Here is a 15,779-nt window from a genome sequence, read left to right on the forward strand (position 1 = left end):
TCTCATTTAAAGAATGACATTTCTGAAGAAGGATTTTGGGAATGATCTCGATACACCGTCAAAGGCAGGTGTTACCGGTCATCTCCAAAACAGTGTCCTATCCATAACTGATCTGCAGAAATCCTTCCTGTGGGATTGTGGCTGATGAAAAATCACAGTGACTGGACAGGCTTATGGGAGAGGAATCGCTTTGAAGTCTCACACAACCCAGGGCTATGAAGTTGGTGAAGGGTTTGGAGGGGAAGCTGTATGAGGAGCAGCTGAAGTCACTTGGTTTGTTCAGTCTGGAGGAGGCTGAGGAGAGAGCTCATTGAGGTTACAGCTTCATCATAAGGGGAGGAGGAAGGGCAGGCACCAAACTCTTCTCTTTAGTGACCAATGACAGAACACGAGGTGCCAGGGGAGGGTCAGGTCGGACATGAGGAAAAGGTTCTTCACCCAGAGGGTGCTGGACACTGAACACGCTCCCCAGGGAGGTGTCACAGCCCCATCCTGACAGTGTTCAAGAAGAGACTGGACAACATCCTCAGTCACATGGTGTGAACTGTGGGGTTGTCACATGCAGGGACAGGAGTTGGACTTGATGATCCTTGTGGGTCCCTTCCAACTCAGGACATTCTATGATTCTATAACCCATACCTGACTCCAGAAGCCCCTGATTTCTGAATGCAGCAGGTCTGCTCCCTCCTCCCACCAAAAAAAAGCAACAGACCCTTCCAGGCCCATGGACCACTGATGGTCATGCACCCACCCCCTGAGTGACAGACAGGGCTTTGGACCAACAAGATGCCTCAGTTGAGAGAGGTTTCTGGAGCAGCTCCATAAATGGCCCCAGCTGCAAGGGGGTTGCTCTCCTGGGAGTAGTGGGTGTGAAGGTCGAGGCTTTGCTCCTCAGACTGGCCATCTAAGGACTGTTCTTCAAGGACTGAGCTGCCTCACCAACCTGGTAAGTGATCTGGGTACCCTTGAGAGCCTTCACTTTGTAAGAATGGGGAGATATGTGTTTTAAATCATCACTTCAGAGTTCTGGGATCTGATCCCCTTGGGTTTGAGTTGGCTGTGTAGTAACTAACTCCTAGCTGGCATCTGAACCTGTGTTGTATAAAGTTGTCAGAGTGCTGAGTAGTTTTGGTTAAACCCTGTTTGCAGCTGGTTTTCTGCTGAGTAGTTGTGGTTAGAATAAAGTCTGGAGCTTATCACCGGTCTAAGTTGAATTTTGGGATGGTGCTGGAGTTGGGTAACATACGAAGCTGAAACCATCACCCTGCTCCTGCCCTTCCCTGCGGGCAAACAAGTGGCTGCTGGTGGGGACCCCCCGGTGGAGCCAGAGGTGGCTGGGAGGCCCCTGCCATGTTGTAGAAAATGAAGTGAACCCAGGTGAGATGTTGCCTTAGGGCAGGGGAACCAAGGGTGAAGCGGTGGCTGCTCTGAAAGGCTGAACTGAAGCTGAAGGGATGTGGTACTGTGCACGTATTTACCAATGCATGTGTATCTGTGTAAATGTATTTGTATCGACCCGGTTTGTGCCTGTCAGCTCAGGCAGTATGCATATTTTTGCATGCATATATATATATATATATATATATATATATATTTACACACACACACATTCTGAATATCTGAGCCACCTGTATTGATGGATGTTGTGAGAGTCCTGTAGGCTGATGAGGTGCTCTTGCATTTCAGAAGATCTGGAGACCAGTGTCTCACCCTGGGAGTGGGTCTGCAGTCATTTTTATGGTGTGGCAACACCTGTATTAATCTCTTTACTGAAGGTATCTGGTGCCACAAATCCTCTGTTTTGGACAAAGTGTTTGATCATGACAATTGTTCTAGTGGTGATGCTGGTTTTAATCCCTTTCTTTTCAGTTTGTCGTTTGCTGTTTCAGTTGACTACTCAAAGCTGGAAGCATTAGCATTGCTTTGATAAGTAATGAATCTGACTTGTGCATGCGGTGTCACAAGCAGTATTGCTGGCTCTAGAACCAATCACTATTTGCATAATCAAATTCTTAATTGTTGTTTTTCCTTAAGGTTGTAGAGTGTAATCGATGACGTGTAAACAAGGGGAAGGAATGAAGGAAGAAATGCATTTCTAGACATATTTTTGATTTCACTGTGAGCCAGCACTGCAAGGCCATGGCATTGGGATTTGCATTATGGTTTGCAGCATATGCTGCTCCTCTGTAATCCACAGACTGATCTTTTATCTGACTGTGGAGCAGATCTTCCATAACATTGGCAGGCTGCGTTCTCTCTCGTTTGTTTTCAGTGTGCACTCCCTTCCTAGGGCTTGCCTCTATGTACATATATACAGATACATGTGTATACCCTATATTATTTTAATTCAGAAGCCTCAATTAAAATAACTATTATTTCTGTTATTTTCTGGTGTTTTTCCTGCATTTACTGTTAAATGCTTCTTTGTATCTTTAACAGATTTTTCTGTTGAGCTTTAATTTTAATGTCACTTTTGTTCTTTTTCTGAAGGTCATTTACTCCTAGGTCTGGCCATGTCTATGCATTGTCCTTGCTCTTAGTACGGTGCCTTAATCGTAGTAACGGCTTCCCTATGCTTTCTTCCTTGAGTCTTTTTGCCTTTCACGGTGCATTTGGCGGTTCTTGAAGTACAAATTGTTGTTTGTGATCTGCAGGCAGCAGCCTCAATACCTTGGGATATAAAACTTTCAGGTTCATGTTGCTTTTCTGGTAGGATGTGTTGCTGGGTGGGGAAGTGGCCGTGGCCAAGAGTGCATGGCCAGGACGTGGTAATTGCTGGGTCTCCTTTGGGAACACGGGGGGAGAGGCGAGAAAGAAATAGAGGGAGGAAGGTCAGGATCATTTGTTACCCCCCGGAGAAATGCAGCAGGCAATGCCTAAATGGGAAAGCTGTTTCAATCAAAAGTACTTTGTCACTGGAGGAATAAGTTTATGGACAGCAGTTAGATTTTTAGGGATGGGGAACTCAAGAATACAGCTCATATTTTCACTCTTTTTTTTTTGTCATAAAAACTTCTTGGTTTTTGTTCTTTTTTTGCTTAGTTTTTCACTATTTTATATTGTATTATTATATATTATTTTAAATTAGTGATGAGAAATAGCTGCTTAAGAGTTGCTATTTGTTTTTCATTAGAGAAGTTGCTGTGCCTCTTAGCTGGGACATGGTTGTTGACTGAGGCTCTCATAACTTCTATGTGTGACTTGGTTCTGCTCTCTGAATGTAATCCTTTCTGTGGTTATGAAAAAAATATTCAGACAGTGCCATGCTTTTATTGTTGGGCTTTTTTGTGGCAGGATTTGGAGAGGGTATCTGAAGGAGTCAGCTTCCCCCTACCCAGGCACTGCAGGCAGTTTGGGGAGCTCACCCCCCTCATGCCCACCCAGCATTTGCTGCTTGTCCTGCCCCGATTCTCTCCCCAGGTGGGCAGGACCTCTAAATGTCCATTATAGTTTAAATCTCTTTTGAGCTCAATTGGATGACAAGAATCCTTATCTACAATTACTTTGAATTAAGAAGTTAATCTTATCCAGTGATAAGCAGCTAATTGTATCTGGCCAGTATCAACAGGCTATCACCAGGCATGTGTTTTACAACGTGCTGGAGTAATGTACTTTTTAACTCTCCTGCTGGATTCTCAGGCTTTATTTGGTTTCTCTTCTATCTGTTCAGGATTTTGTCTTTGACTTGTTTAATTAAAATCAGTTCACTCCAGCCAGGCTGGAATGTCCAATAATAACTGCCTATTAAGAAGTGGAAGCTGTGCAGTTATTAAAATTATTTTGTTCCAGAGGTTTTGCTCAAATTAAATGGAAAACCAAATTAAACAATGATTTAATTAAGTGGAAAAGATAGAAGGTAGAGACAGATTTAGAAGATGAAGATCAAAAAGAAACTTACTCTTCTGGTTGTGACATCTAACAGATGTAATCCTTCATCAGCATAAAGAAGCAGAGATTTACTGTCATTCAGACAATAATGAAGAAACCAATGGCAAGAATTATGTTACAAGATAAGAAACTAATCTAATGAATATAGCTCTACAAACCTGAATGTAAATCTCCAGAGAAGAGATTCAAGAAACAAAGCATGTATTGTTCGAAAGAAATCTCATGCAGTCAAGCACTACTATATACTTGAAATTGCTGAGATACAATGGCAAACTCAATAATTTTATAGAATATTGAGTAATGTGTAAAAATAAACTTCATAATGCACTGGGATATTCAACGATGACCTGCCATGAAATGAATATTTCAATAGTAATTATGCCAATTTGTTCACATTAATTAGATTTATATTTTGTGTATGCAGAAAGTTAGAAATCCCATAGAAGTAACAATTATCTCCTAACATTTCATATAATGTTAAATTGTTAAGATATATTTCTATAATGACAAGTTTACAGGTCCATTTTGAATGGATATGGAGCATTGTTTGCGGATTTTGAGAAAGTTCTGCAGCTAGGGTAGCGTCACCTAATACTAAACATCCTGGTACTCTAGATTGAATATTTCATCTTTTAAAGTCATTTATGGTAATTAGTTTATTATTTTCTGAATAATTTTATTTAATAGCGTGTTTGCAATTATTCTAACCTCCTGCAGCTGCTCTATTTGAGATGGCAGTGACTTTAGTTAGGGTCTCAAGTTGCTCCAGCAGCAATGATTTGCAAGTTAAACATTATTGTCATACATATTAAACACACATGAAAGCAGATAATTATTGTTTTGTCTTTTTTAGAGAGCAGTCTTCTGTGGTGGAGCTTTTTTGCTCTAGAAAGCAGCTAGCATACTTATGAAACTAAGTAATACAATAAATGATAGTAGCAGAAGACGACTCAGATTTAGCATTTCCTTCTATATGACTAGAGAAATGCTTTTCATATTCATTTTTCCAATTCTTCCCTTCTGATTTCGTAATAAGGACATAATCCTAATTAATATTCCTAATTAATGAATACATTATATGGGGAAAGAGTCAGGTTCCAGAATCCATTCTTAAAGCAACAGAATTGCTTGAAAGAAGTATAATTTATGGTGACGTATGGGTTGCTAAATATCTCTCTTTAGAGCTGGAAAACGCTGTGTTTTATGTTTAAATAATGGCCAGGTCACAGGGATTCTGGTCTCTGACTAATGTTTTTGGATGTGACAGTACTATTATTATTATTAGGAAAAGTGTTTTTCCCACTACCGCTCACCTATCCCATTGCACTCCACTGGCCATGAGAGTATAGAGGTGGCTGGAAAGGAAAATCACATGTAAGGATTGATTTAAGTTGACCAGGGTTTGTGTTTAGGCTTTACTGACTTCAACACACGTGGTTGGCATCTCCGCTGGCCTGTTGTTGATCAGGAAGCGGTACCATGCTGGGGGCAAGGAGTGGTCACAAACCAGGTCCCAAGTCGCCCTTCGCTGCAGCTCCAGCGAGTCAAAGCTGGTGCTGCGGTGCGGGTTGCGGAGGATGCGGTGTCCGTGCGGAGAGCACTCGGGAGCTGCAATGGGAAAAAGGACAAAAATTGAATAAGTGAATTCAGTTTAATTCAACTAGGTACTGTTAATAACCACTTAAACGGGGGCACATCCTCTTGCCGCAGACTGGCTGGGGTTGGAAGGGACCTCTGGAGATCATCCAGTCCAACCCACCTGCTAAAGCAGGTTCACCAGAGCAGATCACACAGGAAGGTGTCCAGGTGGGTTTGAATGTCTCCAGAGAAGGAGACTCCACAGCCTCTCTGGGCAGCCTGGTCCAGGCTCTGGCACCTCAAAGTAAAGAAGTTTCTCCTCATATTCAGATGGAACCTCCTGTGCCTCAGTCTGTGCCCGTTGCCCCTCATCCTGTCATTGGGCACCACTGACAGGAGTCTGGTCCATCCTCTTGACACCCACCCTGGAGATATTTATAAACATTGGTGAGATCCCCTCTCAGCTTCTCTTCTCCAGCTGAACAGACCCAGCGCTCTCAGTGTTTCCTCATCAGAAAGGTGCTCCAGGCCCCTCATCATCCTGGTAGCCCACCACTGGACCTTCTCTAGTAGTTCCTTTTCCTCCTTAAACTCAAAATACCTTTTTATAAACATCATACTTAATAATACCTCTGGGAGTTAAAAATGTTTTGTTTTTTTTTTTTGCCAACTACTTCGAATGCTGGGTCACAACCCAAATGATTTCTTTGTGGAAGCTCTTTGAGAGACTGCTAAACATGTACAAGTACATAGTGACCTTCCAGATCCCTGCTCTTAGGTTCAGATTCATTTTAGGGTTGGGCTAACTTTGAAGGCAAACACTGGGAAAAGATCAAATTTAGAATTAAATATATAATATTGGAAGCTTGGTAACATGAATGTTTTGTCATCTAGATTTTCACGTATCTGAATCAGATTCCTTAACCCTTTGAATGTGATCTCACTCTAGTTTAGGGATTAGCATATGGATCGCTCCACCTCAGCAATCAATGTTTTGAGTTTCCAAAGCCTTGTGATCTTCTTTGAAAATGTTTCTTAATTTAGTTCACTGTACGCACGAGCATTTTAAATCACGATATAAATTGATGGTGAAGTATAAAGTGCACTTACATACCTTAAAATACATGTGTTAAGTAATGAAAATGAGAAATGTTAAAAAGAGCAAAAGAAATGGTGAAAGAACAATATGATGGGGTTTTAGAAGTAAGCTCGAGTTAGGCTTGCAAACACTAAAGCCATGGGTCAGACTTGCCTGAGGAGTATATACCTCTGAAGCCAAACACAGCAGAGCTGCTCTGCATGCATCACAAAGTTTGGGTCAAAACTGCTGCCCCTTGATGTACGTTTATTTACATGTCTGCCCCCTCTATTTTAATACATCTCTTGCTTTTTTTTTACAGAATATTCAGTAGTTTATCGCCTAATAAAAAGAAGCCTTGCAGGGATTCTTTTACAAGTTGTTTATTTTCAGAAAGCTGATCACGTAGAAAACAACAGCCTTTTCTTGGTTGTCTTAGCTATTTCTCCATGAGGCAAAGTCCGTTTTTGCTGCGTTAGCACTGCAGAGTGGGTCACAGGAGGGGACTGAGCAGAAGCTGCTCTGCTTTATGCGTCTGCAACACAAGGCTCAGCTAATTTCTGCAGTAATCTTTAATTGCTAATGATGATGTAAGAGACAAAGAGCACATCGCAGGAATAAAACAACCTGGTTTTTGGAGCGAGCCTGGCAGTTAGCAAAATCACCCCTTTGCACTGTAAATAAGAGCATATTTATGTGACACCGTTGACAAGAGAGTAAGACCCCTCCCCATAATATCATTTTTCAAATGTCACTTTTCAGATTATAACTCTGCTTTAATATTATGCCAGTGGCACTCTGAAGCAGATTTATCATTTATATTTTATTGACAAGATACTCAGAAGGTCAAAGTCAATCCATTTATGGCGCTATTTTTAAAGATTATTTTTATTGTGCCAAAGGCAAGGCAATGGTATGCAAGACAAATGGGGACAAAATCTAGCGTAACAGAGCCCTTATTGCAATTTTCAGAGAACTAAATGGTCAAAGCAATAGTGAAATTCCAAAGCAAAATCCAGCTGAAGTAATACAGTTACCTTTTTTAAATAAAAAAGCAGAGCCTTAAGCTTTGCTTTTCTGCATGTAAGAGCCATTTTAGTGAGGGAACACTTGGAAATACTGCACCTTTAATTAAATCTGGGATCTGATTCCCTCAGATGTCCTTTCTGGGGATTTGGGCCCAGCAGTGGGGACCACATGGAGACTGTCCTTTGCCAATTCCCAACCCAAGGGGATAAGTGACATTTCAGCAGACCAGCTATTTTAGGCAAATAAAAAATTTACCCTATATTTAAAAACCATTTAAAAATGCAGACCCTCGCTGACCCCTTCAATATCACTTGGTGCTTCAAAAGTGTTATTGGGAACAAGATTTTGGCTTGTGGTGCCTTTTGCTTGCCCTAAGTACCTCCTTTCTGAAAAAAAAAGAAGAATTTAAAAGTAAATAGCTCTTTGCACAGTATTGCCACAGGAATCCTGCCAGAGCACTGTAATATAATTAATAGCATTCACTTTCTCAATAATAATAATATCAAATACTCCCTTTAAATGTAATTAATAACCTTCTGCTCGATGTGTATTACTTATAATCCAAATTTACACAACATGCTGTGGTCCTATAATGATTAACTACTCTGTCTAAACATTGCAAATATGTTAGACACTGAGACACAGCTAATTATTCTTCATCCTTCGTGTAGACTTGTTTGCAGTAGTTCAGAAAATGCTTTTTTGCATACTAACATTAGAGGAGTGAATGCTTCAGATGGGACTTGCAAAGGACAGGGAGGGATTTGGAGAGGCAGGGAAGGTCAATAAGGAGAGGGATGTTCACTCCTTAAATTTAATGGTATTTAGGAGAAAAATCCATGTGTTCGCTCCCCAAAGGGCACACGTGAAGTCCCGTCTCAAGCAGCCACCACCTCTAAAGGTGTATTTTATTCTGTATTAGATGTCAGAATATGTTTATATACCTGTGACAGGGTCTAGTTATGCTTGCAAGGCTGTCATTGCGGAGACAGCAAGGCACAGTGATCCGCTGTCAGCTCCCCCGGAGCCAGCCTGACAGGTTCTGTTCTCACCCTGATGGGTTTTGTTCTCACCCGGTGCAGATCAGACCAAAGCGCGATGGAGTTCATGGCACCGAGATGGGGGGCAGCGCCAGCAAAAGCTCAGCCGGCTTGTGCAGCAAGTCATGAGCAAAACAATCCCTCGATTATTGAATTTCCCTTGTAAAACAGTGCTTATTATGGCCTTATGACAGAATGGCGGTAGACTTCAACATGTAAATTGTGGGCCATGGTACAAGTTAATTGCTACTGCCTTTCCTGCAGGAAAAAATAACAAAGGCATTACTGTAATCAGGTTATGTTATGAAAATATTATGTAGGAAAACCCTGAGAAGATACAGTAGAGCCTTGTTGGTTGTTCACCTGAGGGATGCCTGCTTGTACCTTGTGGTGACTGCAGCTACACGCTAATCAGATGGAACCTTCCTCTTAATTTTTAATTAATGACAGTCAGATGCAGGTGTCACGTTTGTGTACAGTGATGAAGTGTTCAGTATCACAATTGCCCTCCTGTTGTGGGGAGCAATAAATGTCCACATCCATGTCTTACTTGAAGTCGTCATTACTCTGTGGTGTGCAGGCTAGATTGCCTTTAAAGGGAAATATTTATTTCTTTATGTAGGAGAAACCTACACATTTAATTTAATCGCCTAGCTCTATTCCTATAATTGCATTAAAAGGGCTTATGAAAAAAAATGCTGGCTTTTCAGGGAGCTGAGTGCTCATTGCCGTTATGATCATTCAGATTTCCTTCTGGAAGAAATTAAACTGTGCAGTGAGAATTTGTTGCTCTCGGTCTAGAGTGTTGTTGAAATTAAATGTTTCACGGTGGCTGGTGCTTTAGTCTCCTGCAAAGAGCTGCTTCTGGAACCACCGTCGCCCTCGACACAGGCAAGGAGCTGTTGCTAAAATATGAGGATTAGTTCGCTTCACTAGATTTAAAGCATTTTTTTTAAAAACCCCAACAATTTTGTGTCAGCAACTTGCTGCAAAGAGACACTGAGTATCTCCTTTTTGACACAAAAAGCAAACAAATAATACCTGTTGCAGCTGCTCAGTGAAAATGGCATTTGAACAACTCCGGTGGCATGATAAAGCAAGTCTTACGAGGAGAATCTGTTGCTGTTGAAGCCATAAGGAAGGTGGTTGTTAATGCCAATGTTAACATGTGGGAAGTGATGTGCAAATGAAATGAGGGGCAGCCCATGGTTTTGCTGGGGAGATCCTTCTGCAGAAGGTGGAAGCATCCAGAATTATCTGATGGCAAATGAACAGAAAGTAGATATTTGAACTGGGGTTTCATGCTGAAATATTATTGTGGACCTGTGGTTTGGCTCCCAGCTAAAGGAAACATCAATGACTGTGGCTGGAGGGAGACATGAATGTCAGGAGGTCCTGGGGGCAGAAGTCCATTTGTAATGGGTTGCTCAATATTGTGCCTGAGGGGAAAGAGGTTCCATGGGGTTATAACCAGGGACCAGCCAAACAAGAGGCTGGGAGAGCATTTTCAGGGCACTACTTTGGGATACCCCCAGCACAGGCCCACACATTTAACACCTTAAACATCATCTGGCTGGAGCTTGTTTCAAGCAGGTTGGTAGCTGGATGGTCTGCAAGCAGCCGAGCCACCTGTGCACTTTTGGGCAGTGATGGTGGAAAAGATGCTGCTGTGGGGACCATTTGCTAAGTGTCCATCCATCCATCCTGGCTGATGCTCATGACCATGGCAGGAAGTGTCAGACATGACAGGGAGGGATTCCAGGAAAGCTGGAGCGGCAGGCTGAAAACTTGAAATAATTCACCAAACATTTGCTGTTATTTCTAAAAGCAGGTGTGTGGGTGTGTTAGAGCTCTACCTGTCACTCTTGCTCCCAGTAAATATCAGTGGCTTACATGGAGGAAGGTTTAAGAAGCTTTAAGATTTTGTTTGTTTGCTTTGAATAGCGGCTGCAAATCAAATAATATCAATAGGTGATGGCAGCTAGAAAACCCTGAAAGAAATATAGTCCACAAGCCTGAGGTTCATGTTTGTTTTGGGCAAAGCAGTGCCAGCCATGCAATATATTTAAAGGGCATTCTAAAGTTCTGGGGAATAGCTGGTGGATTGCAAAATAAACTTTGCGTGGAGGGTGAATGAAAACCCTCTGACTGTTCGAGGTAATGCTAATGAACAGCACCGTTTGGCCATGTGCTCTAACACTTCTGTGACCAGGGAAGGTGTATTCCAGATGCAGATTTCTTTCTTAATGTTGTGCCCCACATTGTGGGAGCCTGGTTGGAGCTCCCCCCAAAATCACAGTGAGCCCCAGGGCTGGGGAAGTGGGGCTGCCCATCAGCTCAGAGATGGGGAGGGGTGGCCAAGGAGCTTTAAGTGTGATGTTTGAAAATATGCGCATGTAAGTAGTATATAGTATATATACATATATAGGTATATTTCAAATCGTGTATGAGAATACTCGTATTTTTTACACTTGTATGACATAACGGTAGATGGCAGATTTTCACGTTTCTGCTTCTTGTTTCCTACAATCTGTAGTGGAACAAAACATTTTCCAGAGTGTTTGAATTCCTCTTCACAGGAAAATTATGGAAGATTTTCATTTGGCAAAATCAGTCTGAAATGCCTGGGCTGTTAAACCACAACTCCAAACTGGCCGCAGACAAAGGATGTCTTTGCTTTCTTCTCTTTCTGATTTAGAGACAGAGGGGAATATTTTCATCTCCAGCCACTGCCCTGCCCAGTGCTGCTGAAGCTTTCAGTGTGGTAGTGCCATCTGTTTCCCCAAAACATGATTTACTGTATGTTGAAAGAGAGTTTGGGCAGAAAAGGAAGACTGATGTTGGTAAACTCCTTCAAAGCTCTGAAGGGATGAGTTCAAAATACCAACAGCAGACTCTGACCTGACAACATGTAAAACTTCATTTTGGTGGATGCAGGTTCCAGCTGAACAGTGGTCTATTAATAGATAATGCATTTGTAGCTAAGAAACATCTGTCAGTTTATTACAGATGAAAGTTGCTGCCTTATTTCACCAATATTTGCTAAGATTTAATGTGATTATTCTGCATGCTGATGGCAAAGATTTTATTCCTAAAATAATTCGGAGGCAGAAATGTGTTGTGAATGTGATCACTACATAGAAATGCTTGAACCATGCATGATCCTCTGGTAGCTAAAACATAATAACTTTATAAAAACCTCGGTAGCCAATAAATAAAGCTGTTTTCAGATAATTCAGAAGCAGAAGTTGTTACTACGGAACTGAAATGATAAGAAAGCACATTGTCTAAACACTGCATACTCATAATGGCCAGGCCTTGAACAGTCATAATGTGTTCATAAGACAAAATTGATAGACATAAATGAACTATTGTGTAAAGTGAATGTAATTATAGAAAATTTGACCCAGGCAGAGGCTGAGCACCCACTGAAAAGAATACGACATTTTTCATACATGCTGTTGTACTGAATAACAGAATTAAGAAGGAAAATGAGGCCAGGCAGGAACATCGTCTTCTAGGTATCTGTGGCTTAATGCTTCCCCTTAGATATTACACTGTTTTGAAAGTCTTCTTTTAACCTGGGGAACTCGGCATTCAATAAAAGGCTCTTTTGCATATTTGTCTTATGGAGTAGATGCTCTTCTTCCAAGTACGTTTAGACTGCAAACTCCTGCAGTGCCAGAGTGTGGTCTGAGCACCAATGACAGGGACGTTGGTCAGTCCCATGGGTACCTTATTCATCACCCTCAATATTTGGTACTTAATATGTAAGTGAAACTCTTACTACAGAATGCTGCCATCAGGCAGGATTAGTGAGTTTATTGCTTAATTTGTAGGGAGTTATTTTTTCCTGCATAGAGGCGATAGCACAGGGCCCTGAAAGTGTAGCTGAAAAAAATCCTCCTGCAATCTCAAGATGTTTTCTGTAAGATGCATCCGAGTTTCATTTGCCTGGGAAAAAGGTCACTTGTCATCCTGGTCTTCTATGAAGTAAAGCAATATACAATTGGCAAACCAAGGGCCGACGTGCAGTGCCAGAGAAAACGATTCTTTATTCATGCTAGTACCTCTTATCTTGGCTTGCATGTCTATTTTTAACTTGTGGTTTAGAAAGGAGGAATTGATTATATGAAACTTGTAGAGTGTGTTTTGCCTGAATGCTTTCCAGAATAATGCACTATGTACTGATCACACAGGAGGATGCAGGCAGAGGGAGCCACACGTTGCACAAGGCCAGAAAAGGTGTGAAGGGAGGCCAACAAAGCAGATGAAAACAAGGCATCCATGCAAAAAAAATCCATGAGCAAAGCCTGAACAGCTTCTGGGCAGCTTAATGTGGAATTTGGAGCTCTGTCGTAGGAGATGCACTGCGAAGTGCTTTATTCAGTGCTCCTAAGTAGGATGAAGGAACCAAGTATTTCTTTTCAAGGGCAACATGTGGCCGGCTGACCTGGATGAACCAAGGTTCCAGCAGAGGTGTTGTGCTTGAAAATGTTTCAGTCTCCAGGACTCGCTATTTGGCATCTTTCATCAATGAACATGATGGGCACAGCAGGGAGGAAACATGATCACACAGATTAAAGAGCAATGGGCAGCTGAATGGGACAGGTGACTCTGGAGTGCAGAACACAGCCTCATCTGCTGAATGTGCCAGTCAGAAAAAACAAAGCCAAATTGTGTCAATTAGTCTATTAAATTTTACCAAGTCTCATCCTCACTAATTGTGGCTCAGCTTCGGAGCCAAGGAGGCTGAGCGTCTGAATATAGAAATCACTATTGCTGTGTCAGAAGAGAAGTAAAAACCTCATAAATTTCCTCAAGTTATCTTTAAGTTAATGATGATGCCTTTAAGGACTTCTGAGCAATCAATAAGAAGAAATTTATAATTATTGTTATTGATTAGTCTATTTTGCTCTCATCCCTCAGAATGAAAAAAGTGAAACAAAATGAAAAGGTTCTTTTTTACCTCCTAATCTCAGTTGAACATACATTTGCAAATGTTGCTTTCCTAAATAGCAGTAGCAAAAACGAACTCATGTGTTTTGATTTTAGAACCCACTGGGCTCTATTCAGATGGAAATGTGATTTCCATGGCTTACCCCTTTGAGAGCTGGAGCTGTTTCTATGCCTCAACTGTGACGCAGGCTAATTACAATTTGCGAGCCACACATTTTTCCACACTGCTCCCATGGCAAATGCTGATTTTTGGCCACGTTTCCCCCCACTTCTTCAATTTAATTCTGGATGTGGATGATACGGCATTGGGGAAGGTGTCGCCGCTGACTTATTGTCGGTGCGTCCAGGATGCAGCAGAGACTGGCAGATAGATAAGGGCACTCGGACTGAAGGCAGCTTAGTGCTGCCAAATGCCCGAATCGTGCGTTTGTCCTGGGTGTGATTTAGTTCCTAATGTATGCAGGGTGACGAGGCAATTTTTCCTGCTATTGTTTTGCTATTATTCATCGCTCTTACTCATTCCATTCACTGGCACAATACCGGTTTCGGCAGCCGCACGTTCCTCACATGGTTATAATGGGCTTTTCTGTCAGGGTTTTGACATTTAGGAGGAATGGTTTGGTTGGCTCTTGCTGTTAGAGTGAAGCTTTATTCGCTGCTGTTCTTCAGCAATGTATATGGGCACGCTCCACTTCCCAAATAATGCACAAGCCTGGAACATCTCGACACCTCCCTACCAAAATTCAGGTTGTCTTTCACCCTGTCCTTATCCTCTCGCAGACTGACAGCTCTTCGAAACTTGGAGACAGTCAACACAACATGGACTCAAGCCCATAGCAGCTCCTGCTGCTGAGGCAAAAACCCTCCTCATGCATTATAGCACTTCGAATGGATTTTAAAATATTAAAATTAAAGGTCATGAGCCAGAAATAGTTGTCGGCCTGCCTGGCCAGCGTGATAAGATAATGATGTGTACTCCCAACCGTGGAAGCGCGGCATTAAGTCTAATAGATTTGCAGAAACCAAGTTTATCAGCAATCCTCACTGTTTCTTCAGCATTCAAAAGATGTGGTTTCTGTACATATAGCCATAATTATCTTCAAATTTAAAATGCATTAGTGCCTTCCTCCTATAGAAACAGGACGGTCGGTTCCAGATGGCAATTTCCCTCTGCTGCGGTGATATTTAATGGGAATCTCATACCTCTGGTTGTGGAAAGTGCTGCCCATTGTATATCTGACTTGAATGAGATCTGTTGACGCCTATTCATACCATGAAAGACCAAGGCATTCAGTACTTGTGCATTAAAACCTCCAGATAAATGCATTTACTGTTTTCATTTAGAGGAATTTAGTCCCCGTTAGCTGTTCCAACAGGTACTCATTTTCCTTTTTGTGTTCGGTCATCTATACTTTGGTTACTGCTCAGATCTCTGCTTATTTACCAGGAGTACTAGCAGCAATCATAAAAATAGGAGGGTTTCAGGAATCTGTAAGGACTTCAGCTATACGCTGCTTTTTGATATAAAACCAGTTCAGCTGGTATCAGCTGAGTCTTCATTACAGCTGCTACCTGTGCAATCTTTTAGGATGTAATTACCATAATAAGAAAAAACATCTCTGTAATTACACTTGTGTAAAGCGAAATGCCTTTCTCTGGCTGTCCAGATAGAGCTGCAGGTACTGATACACACGACCACAGCGGACACGGGATTAGGGAGGCACAGGAATAAACACGAGACAATTGTTGCCCCATATGGTGTGTATTATAGGCAGATGTTTTGATCATGACCTGCTGTGCGGAAGGTAGATCAACCAATTTTTTTTCTCATTTACACTGAACTCACTTTGATCACAGAGTGCTTTAAAATTTATGCTCAATTAAAAATGACTCCAAATGCACTGGGGAGATTGGAGTCCTTGGAAGACCTACTGAGCCAGGAGACCAACTATGTCCACCAGTGGCTAGTCAGATGGGGGGGGTTTACTGGGATGGGATGGCTATTTTCTCCATCATAACCAATGTGGTGCTGGTGTTTTTTACAGGAGGTGCAGCCCTGGCTCTTTCTAGTTCTTTAGAAAGTAAATAAAAGAAAATCAGATTGCTAGGTGGAGTATTCCTGATGGGAACTTCTCTCTTTCTTAGACAGTGGTAATGCAGGAAAGTTTCTTCTCACCAGACAAGATGAATCCTATTTCCATGGAGCC

General features: G+C 41.8%; 1 protein-coding gene across 1 annotated transcript in view; it reads right to left on the reverse strand.

Moving 5' to 3' along the window:
* Positions 1 to 15,779, reverse strand: part of LOC308041979 (von Willebrand factor D and EGF domain-containing protein-like) — a gene marked incomplete at its 3' end in the record, with an annotated part of 254,731 nt that overhangs the window by 211,005 nt on the left and 27,947 nt on the right. The window contains exon 2 of the mRNA XM_080346976.1: positions 5,312 to 5,496. Within this exon, the coding sequence (XP_080203102.1) occupies positions 5,312 to 5,496 (185 nt within the window). The remainder of the gene's footprint in view (positions 1 to 5,311; positions 5,497 to 15,779) is intronic.

Source organism: Nesoenas mayeri (genome assembly GCF_963082525.1).
Source record: "Nesoenas mayeri genome assembly, chromosome: 6".
Taxonomy (NCBI): Eukaryota; Metazoa; Chordata; class Aves; order Columbiformes; family Columbidae; genus Nesoenas; species Nesoenas mayeri.